This window comes from Pelecanus crispus, chromosome 6 (assembly GCF_030463565.1).
Source record: "Pelecanus crispus isolate bPelCri1 chromosome 6, bPelCri1.pri, whole genome shotgun sequence".
NCBI lineage: Eukaryota > Metazoa > Chordata > Aves > Pelecaniformes > Pelecanidae > Pelecanus > Pelecanus crispus.
The window spans coordinates 69,203,751-69,230,196 of record NC_134648.1 but is presented as its reverse complement, the minus strand read 5'-3'; the positions used below and the strand labels follow the sequence as shown (position 1 = coordinate 69,230,196).

Sequence of the window (26,446 nt, the reverse complement as noted above, 5' to 3'; positions counted from 1 at the left end):
TAAGATGTGAAGGTATTGAGAAGTCTTAGCTGTGGTGAACTTTGGAGTTTTTTTTCTAAGGGACAATGCCTCTGGGACTGGGTCCAAGATGCAGCTAGATATGTCTGCTGGAAGGTACCAAAGCAGCCATCGGCTTGTGTCCGTTTGACTTTTCATAGCCAGACGTGGAAACCACCTGAGGGTGTGGGAGAAGGCCATGCACTGCCACTGCTGCAAGGGCTCTCTTAGGAGGTGGGAACGGGCAGGGGAAGAGGGCCCCACAGTAAATCCGTGCATGCTTCTGGCTGGGTTGCCATCAGCATCTCCCCCAGCTGAAGCTGTGACGCCAGGAATCAGAGGCGGCACCAGTGACACCCCAGCGCTTGGGAATCATGGGCAAGATCCCAGGGCTGCTGGATAAATGCAACAGATTCATGGGCCACGGAGGTAAACAGCTAATGTGCAAATTATCCTTCGTCCCACACAGGCTGCAGGCAACATAGAGCCCTGGCTCGGGCTCAGGCCAGTGCCAGCAGCCAGTTCTGCCCAGTGCATCATCTCTACCATCCTCACAGTGCCTCGTGGGTTACAGCTTTCTGCAAGGGCTTATGGGCAGAGAACATCTTACTGCTGCCAAAGCCAATGGCAAAAATCCAATCACCTTAACAGAAGGCACAACCATGTTTATTTTTAAAAAATGATACGCATGCTCTCAGGGAAATGTTCAGCTGTCAGAGCAGAGCAGGTCACAGCAGCATTTGATCTACAGACTCTAAAGCTGCTGGTGGACATCATGTTCTTTATGGGCAGTTATATGCCTCTTTTTGTCTGTATCAAGCAGATTATTGCACTTGCAGCCATTACTTTTTTTAAGGACTCTGTGCTTTTAAATAAACCATTAAAATAATGATTCAGCCTCCGGCCTCACCAAGAGCCGCCACAAATGGACAGATGTGCTGCAAGGACAGTGTGAACGGGGTCTGTGCTTGCCGAGAGCCACGACAGCGTTTGGTGACATCCTGCTGCAGTGTCCCCGTCCCAAATGAGAGCCTCTCCAGGAGAGCAACAGAGCATTGCTGATTGAGACAAGCTACCCCCAGCTCCTCAGCAGCATTTTCTGTTCTATATTCAGAACTGGATTTTTTTCTGTGCCCTAAAACATGCCGGGATCCAGCACTCGTGGCCTCAGTAACACTAAAGGTCCCCAGGTCCACAGCTGAAGCTCTCGTGTGGTATCATAGTATCATATGGATAGAAGAAAAGACAGTTTTGGTGGGGGCTTGAGCACTGACAAGTGCTGATTTAGGGCACATTTGTTTATCTGCCATCCAGGAGCAGGGGGGAGCTGAGGCAAAACCAGAAAATTCCCTGGCACATGTACCACCAGGCTGCAGGAGACAGGAGAAGTGGGGTACAGCTGGACACAAAATACTGGTGATCTATGTATGTAAGGAGTTAAGGGAACAGTATTTTTATCCCAGTCTCTGAATGAAGTTCTTCCATTCAGCCCTCTTCAAAGGGTGAATGCAATTATCTGGAAGCAATAATTACTCAAAGAAACTCAAATGCATTTTTTTCTCCTACCTAAGAAGGGGACATTCCCTTATAATTGCTATGCCAAATGTGTTAGCCCAGACTGGGCCAACCCATTTCTTTTCTCCTGGGATCTTTCCCTTCCCTACATCCCACAGATGGTCTCAAGCACGTCTCAAGCAGAGACCATCACTTTCTAGTTATGATTGTCACTTGAACACGTCAGCGTGACTAGAGCTCTCATCCTGCTTCGGTGGAAGGCCAATAACTCCAGCAGATGTTGGCCTGAGGAGTTTGTCCCTCAGTAGTTTTGAGCCTGAGAAGGCTTTTGAAGAAAGACGGAAATCAATTGGCTGACTTCAGCTCCCATGTGCTGGGAAAAGGACCTGATTTCAGGGGTGTCTCCCCATTGGGTGCTGGTTGCCAGCCAAAGGGTCCAAAATGGGTGGCAGCTGATGGGCCACAACTGAATGGCAGAACTGAGCCAACTGAGGCTTGATTCATCCACTGAGTCTGGTGGATTTATCCACCAATTTACCCACCCCACTCTAGGTGGTTTTCCCCTGCATTCAGCCAAGACCTCTCCCGTTTCTCCTCCCTCACGACGTGCCCTGGGGGATACCATGTCACCACCAAAAGCTGTTTCATGAAGGGAACCTATCAAGCACCTGTGGCCACCACCTCCCCACTGCCTCGAGTCCCTGGTGGATCCCAGATCACCGCATCTGCAGTGGAGTGGGGGATGCCCAATGAGCCAGGTGGAGAAGCGAGAGGCAGATCTGCTCTCCCTGCTCCGTATGTGAGACTCGGCAAATCTGTGACTTGCACTTCCAAGGCGCTGCTGAGCAAAGAAAGGGGTCTCGCTTGCCTTGAAGCAGTGGGAGTTAGGGTTATATACAGCCTCCCTTTTTCCCTTGAAAAGCATCTGTTAATAGAGAGGAGTTGGAAGGGAGCATCAGACAAAGAGACATCACAAGCACGATCCTCCCCGTCAGTGGAACTGCCGCTTGCCAGGAGGGTTTCTCATGCAGCCTACGCCTGTGATATGCTATTATATTTTATGAAAAGAAGGGAAAATGTCAAGTTTAGAACGGCTCGGCTATTTCCAGAGGATTAATGCTATTACGACTCTGAGATGACATGCAGTAGAGACTGCTGCCTGCTCCCAAGCAGCAATTCAGAGGCCAGCTCTTTGAGGAGGTATCTGAGCCAAAATAAAACTGATCCCAGACTAAAGCAGAAGCTTCCCATTTGGCTCATTTTGTCCATCAGGGCTCCCCAGACCTCCCCTTGAAGTGCCAGTCATTGATCGGGGCACACGTTGGGCTGTATGGACGAGGAGGGGATGGTGAGGAGCTCTGATCTCGTGTGATAGTTCCCAAACTCTGGCATCCCAAACACCATATGCCACAGGGCAGCCTCCTGTCACCTGAGCTGCTCCCACTGAAACCCTGGGGAGCCCTTTCAGCAACAGGATTCTGACAGCGGCTTCCCGCTCGCTCAGGCTGCCTGCACGGTGCCATTTCTTGGGTAGGTCCATTTGATCATCGAGCTGTCGTGCATGCAGCACCCTCCCTGGGTGGTTGCTCCCGGGGCTTTACTGCAACTCAAGCCAGCACCCAGGCTACTGAATTTGTCCTCCTTTATTGAACCTCTCATTTTCCTGTTACATCTGCAGCAACACAAAGAACTGAAGCCTCAGCTCCTGTGTTCCAGGTCAGTCCTCAGCTACTGAATCATCACCCCCCCTCGAAAAGACCTTAAAAAAGATCTATTAAACCATTTGCTTTGTGGTCCTTTATTAGACACTCCAAGTTTCCTGTTCAGCATTCAATTTCTCAGGACACCAGCACTGCAACAACTCCCTTCTCATCGGGGATATTATTTTAAAGGGCAGAATAATTGAACATCACACCCAGGTTTTCCTTGCAGCATTTGAAAAAAAAGTCCTTTTAATCTGAGATATGACGCATCCTGATCAGGTACAGGGTGGGGGAGAAAAAACAGATAAGAGAGATTTTGCTTTCATGTGGCTGCAAGATAAATCATTGTCCAGGGCAATGTGTAGTAATTGTAACTCGTCTTTGAGTTTTACAGTACATCAGAGGTCTGCGAGGCCTGAGATTGCTCAATAGCTACTGCGCCTTCCAGGCTGCAATTACCCTCCTTGCTGCTTTCGGTGTCAAAGGCAAAAAATCGCTTTCTTCACGCTAAATAATCCGTGAAGTGGAGCCAGATGGGCCAAGGGTCTTGGAGGAATTATCGCGAGCTCTGCTGTGCCCAGGTCTCATCCATTTCTTTTAGCTCTTCCAGAGGAGGAAGCACTGTACAGAAGGTGCAGGACTGAAGGTGCTGCTTTCTGCACCTCATGGTCTCCATGATGAGCTGATGATTAGCTTTAGGTGAAAAAAAAAAAATTAATCTGTGCTCAATTTGTTCGCTGGACACTTCAGTATATCAGAGAGGAAGAATCAAACTGCAGAGAAAAACTTTTTTGTCTTCCAACACTGCACTTCCACTTGGGAAAAACACCTGCCCCTGCAACAGTGACTGCCATCGGCAGATGGCCATGTGCATTTCAACAGAGCCATTTGCCTTCTTAAAAAGGGGAAACCAAAGCTGATGAAATTCATTTGCTAGTGGATCACCCAGCAGCCTTGCAGCATGTGAACGTCAGTCTCTGGTGTCCCAACTCTCCGTCTTGAAACAGGCTTTCCTCCTCCCATGCAGCACAAGACGTGCCAAGATGCTCAGCCATGAAGCAAAAGACTGTCAGGCACTTGTACTATCGAGGACACGTCCTCCACATCTATTAAATCAACATACAGTGAATTTGGGCACAAGCTGGCTTGGCCCAAGCCAAGCATTAGCTCCACCACACAAAATGGCTGCACAATAGCAGTCTGCTACGCTGTGTTGGGCTTCAAGCACTTCACACTTGTAGTGCCCCTTGTAGTTACGTGGTCATGCAAATTAAAAATAAAAGGCTAATAAAGTTATTTGGCCTGTGGATGTTGCCCAGTGCTGCAAGCCCCAGCGGGGCTCAGAACACTTTGCTTTACTGTAAGGTAAATGTTAAATAATAAGGTGTTTTTTCTTGTTTCCTGTCTCCTCAAAGTCTGTACTCTGCCATCCAAAAAAACCCGTGTATCTTCTGGCTTAGTGTTTCCACAACCTCATCTCCTTTCTACACCCAGGTGTGATCATTCAACTGTTTCAGGGCAATAGCATGTATTTTTAAGTCTAGCAGGCCAACTACAAAACAAATATCCAATTAAATACTAATTTTTAATAGATGCTGTACAGCTTGCATGCAGCCAAATAACTTTATTAGCCTTTTATTTTTAATGCTATTACACCACATTCTTCAGTTTCAATTTTAGAGGAATGTCTTCTCTAGCAGGTGCTCAACAGCTCATCCACTGCTATCGAGCCTTTAACAATTCACTGCCCTCTCCCCTGCTTTGCTGGGAATAAGGATGGACTTGGGTTATTTCCATTGCCTTTTTTTTTTTACAGAAGACAAATTCCATTGTAAATTATAAAAGTCACCTTTGACTTAGAGTTAGACATGCAAAGTCACCCCTGCACATCCCAGAGTTATTGTTTTGTCAAGCCATCTGGAGAAGTTAAAAGCACAGCAACCTCTGTGCCGCTAAGAAGACGTGGTCTCCACGCATGAGCCAGCCTCCATCCATGCAGCATCAGGGCCACCGCCAGGTCCCCCACTCGAAGACATCACTGATGTTTCACTGCCAATTTTATGAAGGTTACAGGGATGGTGAAGGTGACGCTCATGTGATGACACCTCCCAGGGCATCGGCGTAGATGGATCCAGCTTTCTGCTCCACCCCCGGAGCTCAGGCCAAAGGTCCCTGTGCAGAGATCAGGTAGTCAGTGCATCGCCCCAGCGTTACATGGGGAGCACAGCTCATTCATCAATGTACCAAAATGTCTGACGTGAAAACATACGGATGTGTCATCCCTGTAATTTTTTTCTCGCTTATGGCACCCTGGAGCTGCAAAGCAGCCACATCCAGGAACTCATTTAGCACCTAAGTACATTACCCCCTGTGGAGGAGATTAAATGTCAATCTTTGGATTAAGTTTGACATTAAAAACAATTACTTTTGGCACTGAAGGTTAAAAAGTGCTTTTGTCCCACACCGACACACAGCTGATAAAACCGAGCAGGGAGTTTGGTGAGCGATGGGCATTGCAATCAGCTGGCGGCTGCTTTTGGTGCCTTCGCCTCCCGGTGCTCAGAGGCACGTGGCCCCAGCACTCTGGTGGGACGAGGTCCCATGGGCACCTACTTTGCATTTGCTGAGCTTGGTGTCAAAATTGCAGACGTATTTCCCAGCAAGGGCTGCTTTGTGTGATCTGTCACACTTGATGGGACAGGCGCTTCCCAGTCAGACCGGGATGCTCAGCAGCATCAGGTATTAGGGGAGAAATCCATCAGCAAAGCTTCTCTTGTCTCTTATAAACAGAAGTGTCTTGCATAAAGACACTGCCAAGTAGATGGCTGCTCTGGCAGCAGCGAAGGCGATATGAGATTGGGGTGAGCGGACCCAACTGTGTCAAAATCCCAGCCAAAATGTGTGCACTAAATCAGGGCTCCTCGTGGCTGACGTTGGCCCCAGGCTGGTGAGCGGAGGCAGAGCCAGCAGGGAGGGACACCGCAGCTGGGGGCAGGTCGCTGGCGAAGGGGTGTGCAGCATCCCCCTCCTCCTGCCTAACGGGCAGATCCTGTAAGTGACGGTAGTTTTGGAAACTCTTTTGTCACTTACAGCAAGAACAAAACACCCTGTCAAAGCTTCGCCACCATTTTTGATGCAATCCACCTACAGGCACGGTCCAAAGGAGCCAGAGACCTGACACCCTCCTGCCCATAAATAACTTTCACGTACCCAGCATTAACGCGCAGTGCAGCTTTCTCTCATTCCAGCCCTGATTCAATGATGCATTTTACTACCTCCCTCCTTTTGATTTTAAACCCAAGACCAGAGTATTTTTTATGTAGGTCTCCTTGGCCATGGTTTCGCCTTGAACATAATATCGATCTTCTTTCTAGTTAGCTCTTCATGCCCAACTGTGCTAAAGTGGTGGCAGCTCCGGTCTCCACTGGGACGCAGGGACTGAGGTTGCTGGCACGTTATTTAGTCTCACAAACCACAACCCCACCAGCAAACCCCACAGCCCCTTGTGCCCATAGGCAAGGGTTTGTCAACACAAACTGGTCTTGAATGTTTGCACAGTGGCAAAGCTCCAACCTGCAGCAGCCCCTCTTCTGCTAATATAACAAAAATCCAATTTCTGGGTATTTCAGTTGAATTTCAGTCGGCATCCAAGTGAGATTTAACCAGACCGGACTGTAATGCAAAATGAATCAGCCAGTGGATTGGAAAGATGTTATTTGCTCTTTTTTAATATCAAAAATGCAAAATGTAAATAATGTGAAAAGAATATATATGAAGCCCTGAAATTGCTTAAATAGGTGCACATAAGTGCAGAGTAAGTTATGGCAAGAAAAAAGCACAGCTCCGTGGGCAGACAGTCTCCAGAGGCAAATCAATAAGTTTTAAAGGGCATATTGACCAGTAAGAATGAACCTTGGGAAAATAGCTAAAAAGGAAAAAATAGCTAGTCGATCAATTATTTAAAATAAGGATTTTCAGCTTCCTGATATAAAGTATGATTAAGCCCAGTGATTTAAATATTTTGACTGCAAAATCCCAGGTCAAATTACAGCCTGATGCTGGCAAATGATTTCATCATCTAGACTTTGCTTGTGTAATAGCAGATGTTTTAATTTTACTGCAGAAATTCTTGATTTATTTCTGAATATCATTTTGTATGAATAAGATCACATTTTTGCAGGGATTTTCTTTTCTCTTTTTTACCACATTACCAATTTGTTCTCCATTAAAGAAAAAAAAAAGATTAACACTGAAGTGCAGTGAACCTCTGTTAACATCAGCTTTTTTGTTGTCGCCCAGTCCCATTTCCTCTGCTTCAGATGAAAAAGAATTCATTAGGAAAGAACCTCTATGACTGCAGTTTATCCTTTGAGTCATTTGGTATGTAAGATATGGAAAATTCATCTTGCTTGAGTGAACTCCTGCTGATCTGGGTGATGCTTGCCCACACCCCGCCGGCAGTAGCACCCGGGTAGCCATGCCAGGCACCACACCGGTCCTTTTCCAACTTACTGCTGCAGATTTATTTCCTGCCAAACCCATGGGCTTCATGATGAGGATGCTGTGAGCGAGAGCTGGAAACACCCATGCAATGGAGCTTGTCACAGCAGGCTAGATGTGGGATCCTTCAGGTGTCAAGGGTGTCAAGTTTGGCCACCAAGCACTGAATTTGGAGCAAAACTTACATTGTTTTCCCTCCAGTGCCTTCATTACCCATCATACTGAAATAAATACTTTGCCAGGAACCCCTGGAAACCTCTGGGAAGGGTGGGTAAGCCTCCACTCCCAAACGCTGGCCCCACCACAGAGGTTAACATTTCTCTTCTTGCATAATATGCAAGACCCGGGACCTTTCTGGGGATGTTTTTGGAAAGGGACACTCAAGAGCTGCTGTTCAACTCCATCCGTGTCCATCCACAGACCCCTATGTTAAAGCTGCATCGGTGGCTGGGCAATGCCAGTGGTTGCTTAGCTCTCTGGCAACCTTTTGGTGTCAGAGCCATTTCATCTGGGCATGGATCGGGCCAAAATGCACTTGCCGACACAATGTATGGACCTGCCTGTCCATACATTCCTGCCTGGATGGAATGTCCATACATTCCTGCCTGGACACTGCTGAATGTGGCCTTTTAGCCCAGGAATCAAATTGCAGGTGTCAAAGGCAGCACCAGGGTCCACCAACTCCTCCCAAGATGTGCAGCTGGTCTCACACCTGATGTCTCCCAGGGCTGTCCCCACCAAGGACTAATCAGCCTGTGAGCCATGGGGAACTCCCCCACCTCCCACACCCCTGCCACAAGCCCCCTCCCCTCCAGGCAGGAGCCCGGCTTGATGCTGCAGGGAAGCCTCAGAGCTCCATACGTGAAGGCAGTGCTGAAGCATCCTATGGGTGATGCAGGCAGGTAGGGCTTAGCCGTCACAGCTGATCTGCCAAGAGGGTTTGTGTGCTCCTCTTACTGCATTAATGGTAAAAGCAGGAACACCAGAAGAGGAGGCTGAGGGGAGACCTTATCGCTCTCTACAGCGGCCTGACAGGAGGGGGTAGTATGTGGGTGTTGGTCTCTTCTCCCAAGTAGTTAGCGATAGGACAAGAGGAAATGGCCTCAAGTTGTGTCAGGGGAGGTTTAGATTGGATATTAGGAAAAATTTCTTCACTGAAAGAGTGGTCAAGCATTGGAACAGGCTGCCCAGAGAGGTGGTGGAGTCCCCATCCCTGGAGGGGTTCAAAAAACGGGCAGAGGTGGCACTTTGGGACATGGTTTAGTGGGCATGGGGGTGTTGGGTTGATGGTTGGACTGATGACCTTAGAGGTCCTTTCCAACCTTAGTGATTCTATTCTGGTCTGGTCTGGTCTGGTCTGGTCTGGTCTGGTCTAGTCCTGTTCTGTTCTGTTCTGTTCTATTCTATTCTATTCTATTCTATCCTAAACTGTAACTCAGCCTATTCCTACAAGGAGCCTGGGGAGATTTTCCCCACCATCCGGATGCTAAGAAGCCTTTTGTTGGACAGAAAGAGAGCGTCGCACATTTCCACCGCACTGGGAAGAGATTTTCAATGTCTACCATCCTACCTTTGGGTTGTGCTTTGGAGGTTTTGCCCCCAGAGCCCCATCGAGAGCCAGTTGCAGTGTCCCCTTTCCTCCCCAGCACCTTCTCTTCTCCTCTAATTGCAAATTTCAGCTGGTGCCTGGTTTGGATCCTTCTTGTGTCTCCTTCAGCAGATTTCTGCAGGCAGTAAGCCTTATGTTAGACATGAGGTAAATCTGAAGGAAATCAGACTGAGAAAAGACAGAAGTCAAAGAGATTTAGAATAAATTAAAAAAAAAAAACCGACTGTGCCTGGCAGGTGGAAAATTTGTGTTGCAAATACCATGTGGTTCTGTGTATATATAACCCACTGGTTAAACTTCTATGTGTGCATGTAGCTTAACATACAGGCATGCTAATAATGTAGTAGGCTCACATACAGGCATTTGGTCATCAATACAGTTGCCCAGCAGTTACCATTAAGAAGGGACTCTCTGGTGGAACCATTTCCGCTGGGAAATGCCACCATCATCTCTGCTGACTCCCTGCTGCTGGCTGAGACCCAAACCCTTTCCTTGCAAGCGGGGGCTGTCCTGCTCCTGAGCCCTTGGGAGAGCATCACCGTTGGGGAAAAAAAGGGGAAAACCACTGCGTGTCGCTGCAAGCCTTGAGCGACCTGAGACTCAACATCCTCGCGCACTAAATTTTTGCCCATTGAGGTCCAACCTTAAAGCGTTTATAACCCCCATATGCACTGGGGGTTGCACAGGTGGAGGATGAGACTTGCCCCAAAGCAAAGGCACTTTTTGTGCCTGGCCCCAGGCCCTCAACCCAAGCACAGACCTGGTGGGCTCAGGCACAGCAGCAATGACCACCCATGGGTGGCTTTACCCCTGGAGCAAGCAGGGAATGCCTTTTGGTTTGTCCTTCCAAAACCACATTGATGAGAACAACCGCAAGCTGGGCTGTCTGCGCTGCTCTGCATGGATGGGTGCCTCCCAGCCGATGGCGTGCTTGTAATTGAATTAGGCTGAGCCCTCTGCCAGGGTGACCTCGTGCTTTGCTCGGCCCCTGGGAACCCACACAGGGCAGCAACCCCAAGGGGTGACTGGGACACCCAGCTCGTCCCCTCCATCAGGGCACATATAACCTTCTTTGCTTACATGGGTTTTCTTCGGCCTCAGAACGGCTCCACCTATGCTTTTCTTGTGAGGGTTTTAATATGATATCTCTCCTCTCCCCTGTTTTCACAAACCCTTGGCTGGCAGAGCCAGGGACATTGGGAGGAGACAGGCTGATGGACAGAGGCTCACAGCTAGGCACCGTGATCACAAAGAGTCGTTTCCTTAGGAAAGAAACCGATGGAAAAAACCCATTGTCATTGTTTATCTACTTTCAGCAGGTTTTGTTTTTTCATTGGAAAAAGTCAGCAATGCAGCAAACAGCTTCATGAATATACATATTGTTTTTGGCAACTACCAATTAGCAAAGAATGTGCTCATGCAATCCCCAAACAGCTATTTCCCTGGGAATTTTTTGTTTTGAACAAGCCATTTTTCATTAGAGAAAATACACACAGTTGGACAAATAGTTTTTGCTGGCTTTTATTACTAGAGGACGCCTGGAGAGGGGCAGGCAGCCACTGCCACGGGCCGGTTGTGTGCCCCGCTGGCTCACATTCCCACTCCGTCACCTCCACCTATACACAATACGGCAAAAGAAAGCATACCCAGCCCATGTACTTGCATGCAAGAACACAACGCATGCAAGAAGATCTGCAAACAGGACTGGGAAGGCAATTATAAACCCAGCCTGTACACCTCTTATTCACGCTCAAGTCTTTCTGATTCTTCTGCTTGGATCACAGGTCCATCGAGGTGTGTGCAATAATATTCACCTGCGATAAGGCTGCTCTTTTATGAAATATTTGCAGCACCTACAACTGAGACTTGCAGCTCACCAGTGCCATATTAGTGGGGTCTTGAAAGATTTGTGCACATATCTTTCCTTGCTTACGGGGCAAAATGGAAAGGACAAATGTCCTGGTATGCACAAAGAGATGCCTGGCTATATGTGAAGATCAACGGTGTAAACACATCAGTGTTGGGGCTCATTACAGCTACTGGAAACCCAGCTGAGGGAATTTGGGGTATTACTCACTACAGCCTACGGCCAACACCTACTTCAAGGTAAATCCTACCCAAAAAGTCCCATGCTGAGGCTCCCCACTGCTTGTATCGCCCCTGCAAGCCCAGCATGAGTCCTTGCACCGACCACGCAGCATGGAGAAATACAACACTTAAGTCTTCCAAGCAATCACTTCACAGCTTTACCTGAGAGAAAGTGAATGCCGTGAACCACAGATCAGGGAGACAAGGCACTTAAAGTCAGGTATGATGGACAGCTTTTTATTTCCCAATGTTTTAATTTAACAAAGTGCTACATTCCATAGTTACAGTATGAGTTGTTTTTCTTGTCCAAAATAGAAAAAACACAAGAAAGCATGAGGACTGCTAATATCACTCTATGGAAGCAGTGCAGTCCGGAGAAACCTCACCTAGGGTGAACATCTGGCAAAGGAGACACCTTAAAAAATCAGCAGCTGTAGAGTGCAGGTGCATTTCATCAAGGCAAGAGCTGCACATAGGCAGGCTGGTTCCTCTCGTTGGAAATGGGGCTGGAGATGCCAAAGCGGTTGTGTGATGCTTACAATAGATTCTGGCTTGTGCTATCAGAAAATCCCAAAACAGTGGCGAGTGACTTGTCTTGTGCTGAGTCGAGAGATTATTATTGCTGCAGCAAAGTCGCCATCGCAGCTGTGCCTCTGCGTGGGGCCAAGGCTGCGTTAGCAGTGTCATGACCCACTTCTACATCCAGGGCCTTGCAGTTCACCTACCATGGAGGATGAGCAGGGCACTTCTTGGCTATTTTTCTTGTCCTGTCTCTTTCAAAAGAATCTGCTTGTTTGGCAACGCAGAGTTATAGATTAAACGAGTAGAGTGTTAAGAGACTGGAGGCTTCAGCTCCCACCTGAAACCCTCCTGCCCTCCCTGCAATCTGATAATTTCAAGCAAATGAATCAAACTCCAATAGTTGTATAGAGACTATTTTTAAGAGCCCAATCCAAAGCCTCCTGGCATTGGATGAGAAGGGAAAGAGCTGAAGGATGCTTGTGCTTTAAGGACCTGCAGAAACCACACTGACATCAGGGGCACTGCAGAAACCCCTGTCTGTGCTCCAAAGGCTCCTACAGCCTTCACTGGGCCCCAGGGCTGGTTTTGACTCCCTTTTGCCTCCACACGAAGAACAACTAAGTCGAAGACATGGGGAGCCTCCAGGCGCTGGGGCAGGTGCCTAACCAAAACCAACTATTCAACAAACACCTCCACTTCAAACGGACATCAGTTGGGATGTCTCTGCACTGCTGAGTGGCTCAGAAAGTTGGGCAACAGTAGTCTTGAGCCAACCAGCAGCTCCCAACCAAGGCACCTTGGTCGGTGGTGGCCAGAGCCAGAGACTGGCTTGGGAGTGAAGCTGGACCACAAGCAGTATCTTTGGGCAGCCCTTCTAGACCCAAGTCTGGCTCCAGCACAGAGCAAAGAGCCAACACTGAACTGTGCATTCAGCTGGACCTCCCTTTTGGCTACAACTCTCACGCTTGCCCAGGTTGTCCCACCATACTTGTCGTATAACAGCTCCGATATTTGCAACCATTTGTCGGCCCCACTTACGGCACCACTGATTTCCAGCATCCCAGCCACCCACTCCATGCCCTTGCCGAGTGAAGCCTGGTTCTTGAGGACACCAGGGCACCCAGCTGATGCACTAGAACACCGCCTTCGGCATTCTGACCTGCAGCGTTGCCTTTAATTTATCAAGCTCATTATGTTGGGCAGGGAGAAGAAGAGAGACACTGAAACCACTGTAGAAAGCCAGTGTTTCCCAAACTGTGGATTTATTAGCACAATGGAAGACCATGGCACCTCCCCACCAGCCTTCCCAATCCATCAAATTGACAATCCACCCATAAAGCTCTTCCTGCGCTACTGGAGCTGAGGTACACTCAGACCAGCAGCCTCACTCAGCCATCCCTCCTCCTCCCGACTGGCCAGGAGCTCTGCATTTTATCGGTTACTTAACGCAACTTGTGCCGCTACCACACACTGCGCAGGCGCAGTACCATTAACAGGAAAGCAAGAGGAACCTGTCCTTTTGCAGGCTGTTATTGCACAAAACCCTGCTGATCCCCAGCTGTTTGGGTCTTGCTGGTACATCTGCTCTGTTCTGCAGTATCTCTGGCACCTCCTCTTTTCCAGTGTTATCTTGGGTCTCTCTTTCAGGCTACAGTTGCATGCAAAGGACTCAGCCAGCCCAGCTACTGTCCCTTCTGCTCCAAGACAGACTCCTTCTTGCAGAGAGGCCAATGCCCTCTGTCACTGCTTATTCTCCATTCCTCCCTGGCTGGAGGAGCATAAAACATTTCAAGAATATTTTGCAGCTGCCTATGTAGTCTTGTTCACAGCCTGTCTGGCACTGTACTTAAAAGACAAGCCTTTCTGGAGATGATCTCAAGCAAACTGGAATGGAGGAGAAGGCATTCTACCCTGCGACCCTCAACAAGCCTTGCCAGGAACAAATCATCAAAGAGCCCAAGGGACAATATTTCCTGATTGCCAAAACTGCAAGACAGCCAGCAACTCTCAACTGGACTGTTAACACCTCCCAGCCACCTCCAAGCTCCAAGAGACTTAGGAATGAGAAGGAAATAGGGAGAGATCAATCCAGAAGGAAAAGTTCTTATCTTGGACTGATCATTTGTTATGGAAGAAAGAGGGTTTAATTTTGGGTAAGGGCACCTGGAGTTAAAGACGTGGGTCTGCTTTTAGCAAGGCAAAATTCTCCTGGTCAAAGTTTCAGGAACGAAAAGGGAAAGATGTAAGCACTGTGGAACCCTGGCTGGGAAAGCCTGTCCTAGAGGGATCAGGGTATGAAGAATCCTTAACATGTTGATGGACTGGCTTCTACTGTGCCTCCCCCAACCTGCTTCCCACGCACTCAGCGGGATGAATGTGTGAGGGACCACGCACAGCTCTTCGACTGGAAGACTAGCATCAGTAGCAGCATTTTGAATACAGGTTGTCCCGCCCGTCCTTCTCCAGGTGACTCAGTAGCTGTGTGGGTAAGGCCTGCAGGAAGTACTTGGGCTCTGAAGAGCACTGCTTGTTCAGAGCTAAACATCACGTCTGATGACTTAATGTCCAGAGGAGACCCTGACCCTCTCAAGAGAGAACTGAGCTTCAGGCAGGTCTTTCGAATGTCTGACCTTGCAAAACCACTCACATGCTCACAAGACATTTGCTTACCACCATCTACATCTACCCTCTCAATGTGACAAGCCTTTCCACCTTTACAAGGAATGAAAGCCTGCATCTGCCCCTCCTCAAACTCTCCTCCCACTTCTTCAAAGACTCAGTGGGATTTAATCTCAGTAGATATGTGGTCTGGCCTTATTTGTCTCATCAGGTCTCCTCTGGCTACAGTCGTTGTTCCTTGTATGAAGGATGATTCCCCACAGAACAGTGATTCCCACCTCAGAAACATGGATGTTTTGCATAAATGCCAGATTGAAGTCATTCCACAACCAGAAGCAGAGCTCAAGTAATGCAGCCCTTTTTCTAGCTATTTTGACAGTGTTTTTGTGCAAAGCAACATTAGTTTCCCCTGCTTGGTTCCAGTCTCAGACACTGGCTGTCTCCCTCTGCAACCCGGTGCTAGCAGCCCAGGCAGCACGGCAGCTTGCCCTCATCCCGTGCCACCCTTGGACTTCACCTCCACAACCCTCTGCAGCCATCTGTCCTACAGCTTCACCTTTTCCCCAACAGCCAAGGGTTCCTCAGAGTGACCATTTCACCTCCCCATAGCAGATATCTCTCCAGCTGCGGCTGCCGCTGCTTTCCAACTATTAGCCACAAATCCCTCAACACCCACAGCCACCCACTGCGCAAACTTTGGTGCCTTGCTGCATTCGGCCGTCTGGAGACAAGACCCATCCAGATCCTCCAAAGGTGCTGCCATTTACACAGCTCTCAGGGGCTGAAAATGCAATTTCCAGTGGGTAAAGGAGACAGATGCTCTGCTTTCACCTCCACGTGAATGCAGCCTTGCGAAACAGATGAACCAATAACTGGTGTCCTTCAAAGGGGAGGCAGAAACTGAGGACACCCCTGACCTGCCTCTTCTCTTACCTAACTGCACACTGAACAAAAGCTAAGAGATCCATGCAAGACCCTCCGTCAGCAGGCAAGCGCTGGTATTTATTGTGCTGTAACAGACAGTGCCGGCTGAAAATGGACTATGATTTTTGTTGTGAATCAAGTATTGAGGCCATTCCTATGTGTCTCCAAAGAGCAGAGCTGAAGGAAGAGAGAAGGGGTGAGAGTCGGGGAACTGAGTGCAGACATGTGCTTCAAACTCTATCAACAACACTGCACTTGGGCACTTCTCAGGTGGCAAGGGATACGGTTCAAGTGTATAACTCATTAGTTAAGCAGAGCAGCTAATCTTAGCACTAACGAACTTTAGCTCAGGTACTGTAACATTTAAAATTAACAAATTGGACAGAAGTAATTCACAGTAAAGATTTCCATTCCTGGGTTAGGTGAGAGCTATTGTTATGATTATATTACTGCCAGCCAGGACCAAAACAGTACACCAGGATAATAGGAAAATAATCATCCATATGTATCAGCTCCAGCTGTAACAAGACGCGCTGTGGATCTGAATGAGGCGCCGGGTGCGAATGTGAAATCTCACTACTGTATCAAAACGAACATCACTGCGTGGTACACGTAGAGCATAGCATGCCATTTCGCCGGGGTGGTACCGACCACTGCTCGGTGGCTCGGGGCGGCGGAGAGCAGCGATGCAGCAGAAAGTCACTTGTTCTCTTTCGCCCCCTCCCTCCTTTGAAAAGTCAAGGGCACCGCAGTTCGATTCAAAATTCATCTTCAGAGCTGTCAGCTAAGAGCATGACTCGGTCTTGCATGCTGTTAAATTCCCTCTGCTAGGGGAAGAAAAGAAACATGAAAGAGCTCCACATGCACAAAGGAAATGATGATTTGGATCCCCCCCATACTCTAACCAAGAGGTCCCAGGCACTTCAACCCAGACAAACGGAGACAAACCATTCGGGACATGGTTTAGTCTAGTCTACCCTTGATTGGTTTAGTGTGGACTTGGCAGTGTAGGTTAATGGTTGGACTGGATGATCTTAAAGGTCTTTTCCAACCTAAACGATTCTATGATTCTATGATTCTATAACCATAACCAGGCTGCGCTCGCTTTACAGCCGAAACAGTGAACAGCACGGTGGGTGGGAACGGATCGGGGTCTGTGCTTTGCAGTTGCCATACCTTTCTTTTATGTCTCTTTGAGCCATTTCTCCTTCGGCGATTCATAATCTTAATGCTGTAGAGTGCTCCTAGGATAAAGAGGGCTCCAGCTATTCCGACTCCTACAGGAACCAGCATCCCCGACATGTATCCTGCCTATGCAGAAAAGAGAGAAGCAGAGCAGCACTCACAAAACCATCCTTTCAGAGTCATCTTCCATTGGTCTAGGACTGTGCTATATCCCTACACTGCTTTCGTCAAAGTTTGTTGTATTTGAGTTCCTATCACCCGCCTGCATTGGATGAGCCCTGCTTCCAGGATCGCTAAGCAAGCCCCCAGCCAGCCCCACTCCAGCACCAAGCTGGTAACCACCACAGCTCACTCACCATCAGCTTCTGCTAACAGGTACTGCCTTGCGATGGCTGAGACACTGCAGCGTTTGCCCGCCTTTAGGAGAGGAAACAATTTTGGTGCAGTTGCAAGTGCTGGGGTGAAGCGCCTGTTAATATGGGTGCAGGTGTGAAGGAAAAACCTCGACCAACAAGGGCAGGCAACCTCGAGCCACAACAAAGGCGTGGGAGCACCCAAACAGCTTCAGTACGCGCTGTGTACAGTAGGCTGAGTGCTGCTCCCAGCTCCCCAGGTACCGCCAGCATAAATCAAGGCATGGGTATATGTCTGGCCATGCTCAACAGAGCTCGATCCGGAGACTCAAGAACTGCCATTACGCTTTTTGGCATGAATCTGGACCAGCAGCGCAGTACCGAGCGGTGCAGTGACAAGTGCCTCGGCACCGCGCTGCCCACGGCTCTCCGCACCCTCCCGCAGCCCTCGGGGCGGCAGGGGCAGGCAGAGGAGCCAGTGTGTAAGAGCCACCAGGCGAGATGGCAGGCACCAGCCGGGGAGCGGGCAGGACAGGCGAGGAGCTGGTTTTGGAGAAAGGCTGCGCCGCGAAGCAGGGGCGCTGACCTCCGTCGTGGGAGGTGGATGGAAAAGGGACCCAGCATCCTCCTGGCCAGCTCTGATTGCTGGAGTGCGTCTCACCGTGGCCAAACTGCTAAATATACCTCCAGTAAAGAGTATTACACAGCTCCCGTGCTTCCCAGAGACAGGCTGGCATGGGACAGCAAGTGCCCCGGGACACTAGTGCTGTATCTCAGCACGGGGACAGCAGAAGCTGCCCTCAACGCCTGCAGCCGGGTCTCTGAAGGAGCTGAAGTGCAAAGCCCGGCTGCGCTCACATCTCGCAGGAAGAAGAACCAGTTTGTCCTCTCCCTGCCCAGCCCAGCTTGAGCCTCCTTGGCTTCGTACTCAAAATCTTGGAACCAAATGCTTTTGCTTTGCATGGGAAGGGGTCACCCGCATGAGCAGGACAATGATGTAGAGGAAGGGCACGGATACCTTCAGCTGGCCTTAAGGGAAGCACAGCAAATGTAAACCAGATCCAATTCAATTGCTGCGATCCGTGTGTTTGCATTGCCCATTAAAAAAAAATATAGATAGCATGACTAATTCAAAATTACACATTTAAACACTTAAAAGCCTTCAGAAAATATTCCCAAGTGCTTGATGTTTTGTATTTTACTGTTTGAAATGAAAATTAACCCAAATTTTGAAGTGCCAAATTGCTTCGCCATACTCTTCAGCATCCTCACCTCATTCAGGCTGGGGGGCTCAACGGAGTAGGGGACAGCCTGGCTCCCCCCCTCATTAGCGCTGCCTTCATTCACGCTGCAGCAACAGAGTCTCCTCTGCTGCGGCACTACAGCTTTACCCTTCACCACCTACACCCCCCAAAATAGATTTTACACCTGCCAAGGGACACATGCACAATTCAGAGGACTGTCAGACACCTCCATTGCTTACAACCTCTTATCTTCATCTGCATTCCCAAACTGCAACACAACTTACAACACATGCTTACACCGTAATTGCTTTTCTTCCATAATCCACTGAGTGGGGGGAAAAAAAAAACCTATGCAGTGTGTGCTGCCCTGGCTTTATACACTTACCTGGAGAATGAAAATAATTGCTTTCATCTAGGGCAGATACAATGCTCACAAGGGTTGTTTTGCTCTCCCAAACCCCTCCAGATCCTGCTCGGTGCTTTAAATAGTAACAACGTCGTGCCTGCATCCCAAGGCTTGAGGGATCTTCAGCTGCATCGTGCAGGTTCCCTGAACACCCTCCCAGAAAACCCAGCCCTGCTCAGCACATGCGCTTGGAGGGGGGCTGCATGCCTGCACCCCAGTTCCCAAAAAAGGAGGTTAGTGAGAACACAGCCAAAAGCCTACCTCTGCAAGGCAATTAAGGTGCCTTAATTGGGAGACCTAATTAGTGCAGCATGGGTTTTTCTATTTCTGGAACTTTGCTGCTGGCACAGGCGGCGAGGGAAGACTGGAAATGGCTTTTTAGCTGCTGCCCAGGGGAGTTTCCGTATCAGAAATCACTGGGTTTAATATGGTGAACTCTCTGGTCCGCCTGTGAGCCCTTACCAGAGAGTAGTTGTAAATGGAGTTAAGTCCAGTTGGCAGCCAGTCACGAGCGGTGTTCCCCAGGGCTCTGTTTTGGGGCCAGCCTTGTTTAATATCTTTATCGATGATCTGGATGAGGGGATTGAGTGCACCCTCAGTAAGTTTGCAGATGACACCAAATTGGGTGGGAGTGTCGATCTGCTCAAGGGTAGGATGGCCCTGCAGAGGGACCTGGACAGGCTGGACCCACGGGCCGAAGCCAGCTGTATGAGGTTTAACAAGGCCAAGTGTCGGGTCCTGCACTTCGGGCACAACAACCCCATGCAGCGCTACAGGCTTGGGGAAGAGTGGCTGGGAAGCTGCCTGGCCAAAAAGGACCTGGGGGTGTTGGTCGACAGCCGACTGAACATGAGCCAGCAGCCAGCCCTCACAAGTTGGGCTGTGTGACACACAAGGGCTGGGAGAACAGGTCCTGGATCTGCTTCACATTGCAGGCTTTTGGGATAGCAATCATTGGTCCGGCTGTTGGGGGAGGCCTGTGGAAGGGCATGGGCTGGTGAGGTGTGATAGAATCATAGAATTGTTTATGTTGGAAAAGACCTTTAAGATCATCCAGTCCAACCATTAACCTACACTACCAAGTCCAGACTAAACCAATCAAGGGTAGACTAGACTAAACCATGTCCCAAAGTGCCACATCTACCCGTTTTTTGAACACTTCCAGGGTTGGTGACTCCACCACCTCTCTGGGCAGCCTGTTCCAATTCTTGACCACCCTTTCCATAAAGAAATTTTTCCTAATTTCCAACCTAAACCTCCCCTGGCGCAGCTTGAGCCCATTTCCTGTGGAGTGGGTTTTGTTGGGCTTTTCTAAGGGAAAATGTGAGCAAGGTGGTGAAAGATCTGCCTCCACACATCTGCCGTTCCCCAAAGGAGGGAGATGGCTCAGGGCTGAGTCTGTCTTTTAAGTGGACACTAGCAGATCCCCAGTTATACCAATGGTTGTGCTGGGCACTGCCATGCAATCCAACATCTACCTGCAAGAGGTTCAGACCCTAGAGAGCAACTCTGTTGGAGACTGGACCATGTACCCCACCCTCTACAATGGGGAAGGACATAGGCAGCCAACAAGGTACCAAGAAGAAAGAAGTGAAAGCTATGGCTTCAGTGAGAAGACACCTGATGCCCCCGAGCTTGTGTTGTGCTGGCTGGGGTAGGTCTGGCATGAGCAGGTGACCCCTGCATGCTACATTCAGTCCAGGCACTCAACCAGTCTTGGTGTCTGCTTTTTACCTTCGTCGGGAAAACCATTCTCTGTCCTTTCAGCATTCGGTCTGGCTGAATCCCAGGCCCAGGTGCTCTGCTATGAGCATAGACCACACTAGACATGCCTCCTTCCTATTGTAGGCAGAAAAGCAACTCAGCAAGGGCTGGGCAGGAACCCACCTTAACCCTTCCACTCCCCAGCCTTGGAAAACAGATACCCAGACCCCATCTCTCTGTTCAGACTTAATGGTAAGGTCCTGCTGAAATTTGGTGGAGATCACGTGGGAAGGCTGGGCTCATTCAGTGACAATCTGCTCAAGCGTAGAGATGTATTTTCAGGGGCTGGAGTTTCCTATCAAGTCATATTCCCTGTGGTGGGTTTTTTCTATGCTAACTCTGATCCCGTTCAAGAATTTCCAACCCCTGTTGAGTCACAAAATGTTCTTGTCTTAAAAAACTACTGTCACCTCATTTCTAGCTTCATGGCTTTGCCATCATCAACACAACATTTGGAAGGTTTCACAACCATTTCAAAATGTTAATATTTGGCCTAGGGCAGCAAAGCCTAGTAAACTATCACTGCCTGTGGCTGGCGTAACTCTTGATTTCATGTACCACCACCCTGTAATCACTGCCTGTGGCTGGCGTAACTCTTGATTTCATGTACCACCACCCTGTAATGCCAGGGAGAAAAGATCAGGGTCTTTTCAGTTATCTTTTCAGTCTTCCTGTGTTTGCTCTTTTTCCTTCCAGGAATTTACAGCTCTTCTTGTATGTGGAGGCAAGAAAGGTCTCGTCCAGAGGTGGTGATGTGGCATGCAGCCTCTCACCAGAGAGGATCACCAGATCCTCTTGACTTGAATCTAGAACCAAGCTTAGGACATAGAGAAAAGGGGTGGAGGTAAGGCAGAGGACAATAAAAAAAGTAACTCAGGTAGTCTGAAGAGAAGTGATTTTCTAGTGCAGATAAGTCTATCAAATACCCCTGTCCTTCCTTCTCCTCTTAGTTACTACTCATCAGGGATGTACTGTGGATTTACACCACTATATACAACAGCAGCATCTGGTTCATTTGCCTCCCAGAGAAAATTTTAAGCCCGTTCTCAATTGTCTTTGTAGAGATAACAAACTGCACTGACAAGAGTTTATTTTTTCCTGCAAGTAAAAATGTTTTTCCTTTTAAAGTAATTGAAACACTGAGCCTCCTACCTTATCTTTCAGCTTCTCCATCCAGCTTCTCACTGAAAAATAAGACAAAAAAGCTATAATCATGTTATTTATGTTATATTAATTAGTAACGAATGATAATGAAAGTATTAAAATAGACACTAATTAACTTGACAAGCTGATAACACTTTTCATTAGATTTCCTCTCTTCTCATTAGTGAACAAGAGCAAATGCAACAAATCAACACAAGAAACTCTTCAAGCGAGTTGGCAGGCAAGAAGCTCGTTTTTGCCTGTGCAATTTGCATCTTCAGAGTGATTAAAAAAGGAAGATGAAAAACAGTATTTCAGGTTGTGGGGTTTTAACCAGTTCTTCTCATACACATGGTGGGATGAAAACCTTACAGCATTGCTATGCCCTTCTGCTGGTCTCCTCCACATCGATATTCTTCCCTCTATTTGGCATAGTCTGTAACAATGCCTAAAAAAGTATTATTCCCTGTCTTCTATTCCCCTGCTTTTCTGGAAGCAGGCACTGTCTGCTCTGGGAAGTGACCAGATAGTATCTGAGGACTGGGATAGCACTGGAGGTGCTAAATTACTAAACCAAGTAAATTTATACTGCCATCACAGAGACTTTCATTTCCTAACAGTTAATATAAGTCCCATGAAATATGATACTCAAGAATTAAAAGCCTTTAATGGCATGTACTTTGGGTTGAAATACTCAGCTAATCTCAAAGAACTGCAAGCACTTAGCAGTGGGTGCACGACTCATTAACTCCACAGGCGACTGGATTCGTCTGCACTGCACTGAAGACAAAATACTCTGCCTTTGAGACATCTGCTAATGTTTTAACGAATTCCTATTCATAGGTAAGGGGCAAGAAACAGTTAAATGTTGGTTTTTCTCAGGGTTCTGCAACAGTGTTTTAAGCCGTGGTCAAGGATCCCCATTTCTGCAAGAGGACAATGCTACAGGCACAAGGGGACTCTTGGCTGCACCAGCGTCCTTCTGAGGGATATTTCTCCCAGGATGCATTAGATCCCAAACGTAACACACCGTTTACGGAGTGAGACCCTATTTCCAAGCCTGTTTTCTTACAGAAGCTCCCTTCAAAGCTTGCATTAGCAGTATTAGAGCCTGCCTGTTGGCACATACACCACTCAGGGTAACCATCCTACTGAAATGAGAGCCTTACTGGGAGTGGGGAGGGTGCAGCAGTAGGGCCATCAGTAAATGGCCTTTCCATGTCTCAGATATAATACGGAGAAGCACAGCAGCTAGGAAGTAATAACGCTCGGCCCAGATGTCAGCATCACTGAATTAAACAGCATCATTTTAACAAGTTCAAAGTGATTTGAATACTCTTTTTAACTATTTGTCATATAACACTTTCCAAACAGAAGGATCCCAAATTACCTAGAGGTGAAAAAAGTGTGCAACAGGCACAGGAGCGTACATGCAAACTTACCTATCTCTGACAGGTAGCTAAGAAAAAAAGATTAGTTTTCCAGGAGACACACTCAGACACCCACAGCACTAGACGAGGACAAGATGTTTACTTTTATCAACTCTTCCCACTATTACTCCTGAGCTGCATGGACTAAGCTGTAGTAAACTCAGTCGATGAAGGTGCCATCACCATCACGCTCTACCAGTCCAAGCCTGCATGCCTTGAATTTCTGGTATTTCACTCCCAGGGGAATACCAGAGAGGATAAAAATGCATGGTTCCCCTGGGCTAGGTTTCTCAGCTGGGTTTCTAGGTGTAACACGAAAACACTGGGTGTAAACATAGACTTTCAAGGAGAGCCCCTACACCATCGCCTTGCTGACAGGCATGGGAGAGACCAAACACCCAGAAAATCCTGCTTAAAACCACAGATATTGTGAACCAAAGGAATTAATCCCCAAATTCTTGCCCAAGAGCCTTCTCACGACTCTCACGTTTAACAGTGCTATCATGTTTTATTCCAGGCTGCCAGGAGGAGTGGTGATGGTGACTCACAGTCACACAGTAACAGCCACAGCTTCAAAACTACAGCGCACATTTTGAAGCTTTGGACCGATGTCCTCCGGGCAGGTCCAGACAGCTACAGGCGTACACACAGTGCGTGCACACAGGTGGTTAAAGCCGCCGCAATGCTCTGTTGGCCCCAACTCAAGCTAAGCACAAAGGCTATTTTTACACGTCTTTCACAATAATTATATGGGATCGGTGATCTCGTCAATAGTCAACCCACTTTCTTGCAGCTGAACACCAATGGTGCCTCTAAAGCAGCAATTAACTCCAGAGTATTTATGACAAGTCATAAGCAGGAGCTGATCTAATAATATTCTACTACCTACTTCCAACAAACACAAATTCTGGCTTCGTTCCCTTCTGCTCCACAAAACAACAGCAGCACGCCTGTTGGGACCCCAAACACTCCAGTACAAATCTTTATTTGCTATTTATACAGTTGCTTATTATTAAACCCGACCTTGTTTTCAGCCATGTAGAGCACATCAGACACCTTTGTGAATCAGCCCAAGCCACAGGAAAAACAACACAATGTGATTTCTCCCAGACTGGGCGCCTCTCCATGAGATGCTCTAACGTAGCCACAAGCTGCCTGGCTGGGTGAAAGCCTCTGACCTGTGCTAGAGGAAAATAATGGTCCCAAATTCATCATCATTACACATCATTACCCATAATTAATATTCTGAGCTTGGTCTTGGAAGAGGAACATCGTGGATGGCACCTTCTCATAAAAATGCAACGCTCTCCGAGAACACTAGGTGACTGGCCAATGAGGCCAAGCAAATAATTAGTAACAGATACTCTAGTCTGTGTATTTTTCATCAACCTCCCCCCCCCCCTTTTTTTTTTTCTTCCCTGATCACTGAATGTCCTGAACAAACGGCAACAGTCTCTGGGTGTGAAATGACTAACAAGTGTCTGCAGTGCTGGCTCCTCTTCTGTGGCATTTTAAGGATGGTGACTAGTCCAAACTGCCTGCTTCGGCTTAATTTTGATCCCTTGGTTTCATGGGGAGCTGAGTTAGATGAGTGTGGAGCACTTCTGAAAATTACATACATAATCTGCCATTTCCTCAGTGATTTATATAATGTCTGCATCTCTGCAAATTAATTTTAAATAACATATAGCTTAAGATTAAGCAGGTGGGAGCACGGAGGAGGAGCACAGTTATCTGGCATTGGCCTCAGAGCAGCCCAGGATGAATTCAGACAGCAACAGATGCACCATGCTATTTTTAGTCATTTTTACCCAGCTTTCGCCTTGAAAACGTGCAGCCAGCTATTAAGAAGCCACAGTGCCAACTAAAGAAGTTAGGCTAATTTGCAGAGGTAAGCAGCAGCCTGCGGTGCCTGCCTGGCGCTTGCATGGAGGAACCTGGTCCAAAGGGACAGTCAAAACACCCCATGAGCAAAAACCTTCTCAAGTTTGGGGTTTGCCAGATGCAGGCTGAAGGCTCAGAAGAGGGGCAACAGGTGACATTTGAGGGCCTGCGGTATATGGCACTGGGTGGCCCAACATCTCCTTTCACCACTGAACTCTTCAGTGCTATAAATCCAAACAAACCCTCGTGGGAGACGGCTCTTGTGTTCCCGTCCCTCTCCTCTCCACTGCATCCTACAGCTTTGCATCCCCTACAAGAACAGATTCAGCCAGCTTACCCAAGCCGCTCATTTGTTTTTTGAGGAGCTCCTCTTTACAAAGCGGGTATTGGATATAATTTACAACAGAGAATCAAAGTGGAAGAGGTTTGGAAACTGCCTCCAAGTTCAGCTGGAAAGATCCTCTGATAATGAAGCGTTTCCACGATTTACATCAGGGGAAAATCCAGTATTTGTCACTTCTGACCAAAGAAAATGAAATTAAGGTAGCATGACAGACTGTATGCACTGCAAGCCTAAACCACAGTCTGACACTTTCCCCCTAGGGAAGAGTCTGACCTCTTGGTGCTCTGCTCAGGGATCTCGCAGCACCCTCAGCTTACGGCCCTGCAAAGTCTCGCTACAAACAACTCACCTGAAAGGAAAAGGGATATTAACTGAGGACAAAGATCTGGAAAAAGCACACAAAACATTTACTGCACAGTAACTCCCATGGCTACTGTGCATCCCCACTACGGAAAAAAATGGGTCCACATGTACCGTTATCAGAATCATAAAACACAGAATATCTCGAGTTGGAAGGGACCCGTAAGGATCATTGAGTCCAATTCCCTGTGCTCCTCTTCCCTGAACCCTTGTTGGTGGCCTTCACTCGTGATTTCATTTCTTGTTGCTGTTCCGAGGCCTGTCCATCTTCAAATAAGTTCTTTTTTATTAGTCAGGTCTCTTGTACCCCCTTTTGTTCTGGAAGCTGCAGGGTACTGGGTGCCAGAGCCAGGCTCTGCCGTTAAGTCTCACCACAATGCACCATCAAATCCCTCGCCAAAGGCTTTTCCCCACTTCCCTCACCATCCCAACTCTGAAATCAGGAGTACGAGTCCCCTGGGCTTCATGCTTTGCCAACTTCTAGTAATCGTAATTGCCTAATTATCCACTCCAATGCAATGATAAAGCTGCTTAATAATTCTGTTCACTTCTCATTCATTCTCTCCCTTCCCAGATAAGAAAATACAAAGATTTTACCTTCTGGTGGAGATTTCAATCAATAATTCATGCCCTCCTGCCATCAGTTCCATCTCCCCCTTCCCCTCTTGGATGCTCTGCTGCGTTACCTTGTCACTTTAGTTTCATCTTATCAGCTTGTTTTAATCATATTCACTTTTTTAATCATCACCTAAAGCAATTCGGGTTTTCCATGGCAAAACTGGCACATTATTCCTCTGCCCTGTGCATCTTGCTGTATTTTCAAATCCAGCATTTACATCTTCATTCCAGAACTTCAT

At 48.0% G+C, this 26,446-nt stretch overlaps 1 protein-coding gene across 1 annotated transcript in view; it reads right to left on the bottom strand.

The window, feature by feature from the left end:
- Positions 1-16,235: 16,235 nt before the first annotated feature.
- ARMH4 (armadillo like helical domain containing 4) overlaps positions 16,236-26,446 on the bottom strand; it is a 64,226-nt gene continuing 54,015 nt past the window's right edge. Inside the window, exons 5-7 of the mRNA XM_075713184.1 lie at positions 21,582-21,613; positions 16,654-16,788; positions 16,236-16,304 (exon numbers count right to left, since the gene is read on the bottom strand). Coding sequence (XP_075569299.1) covers positions 16,236-16,304; positions 16,654-16,788; positions 21,582-21,613 — 236 coding nt within the window. The remainder of the gene's footprint in view (positions 16,305-16,653; positions 16,789-21,581; positions 21,614-26,446) is intronic.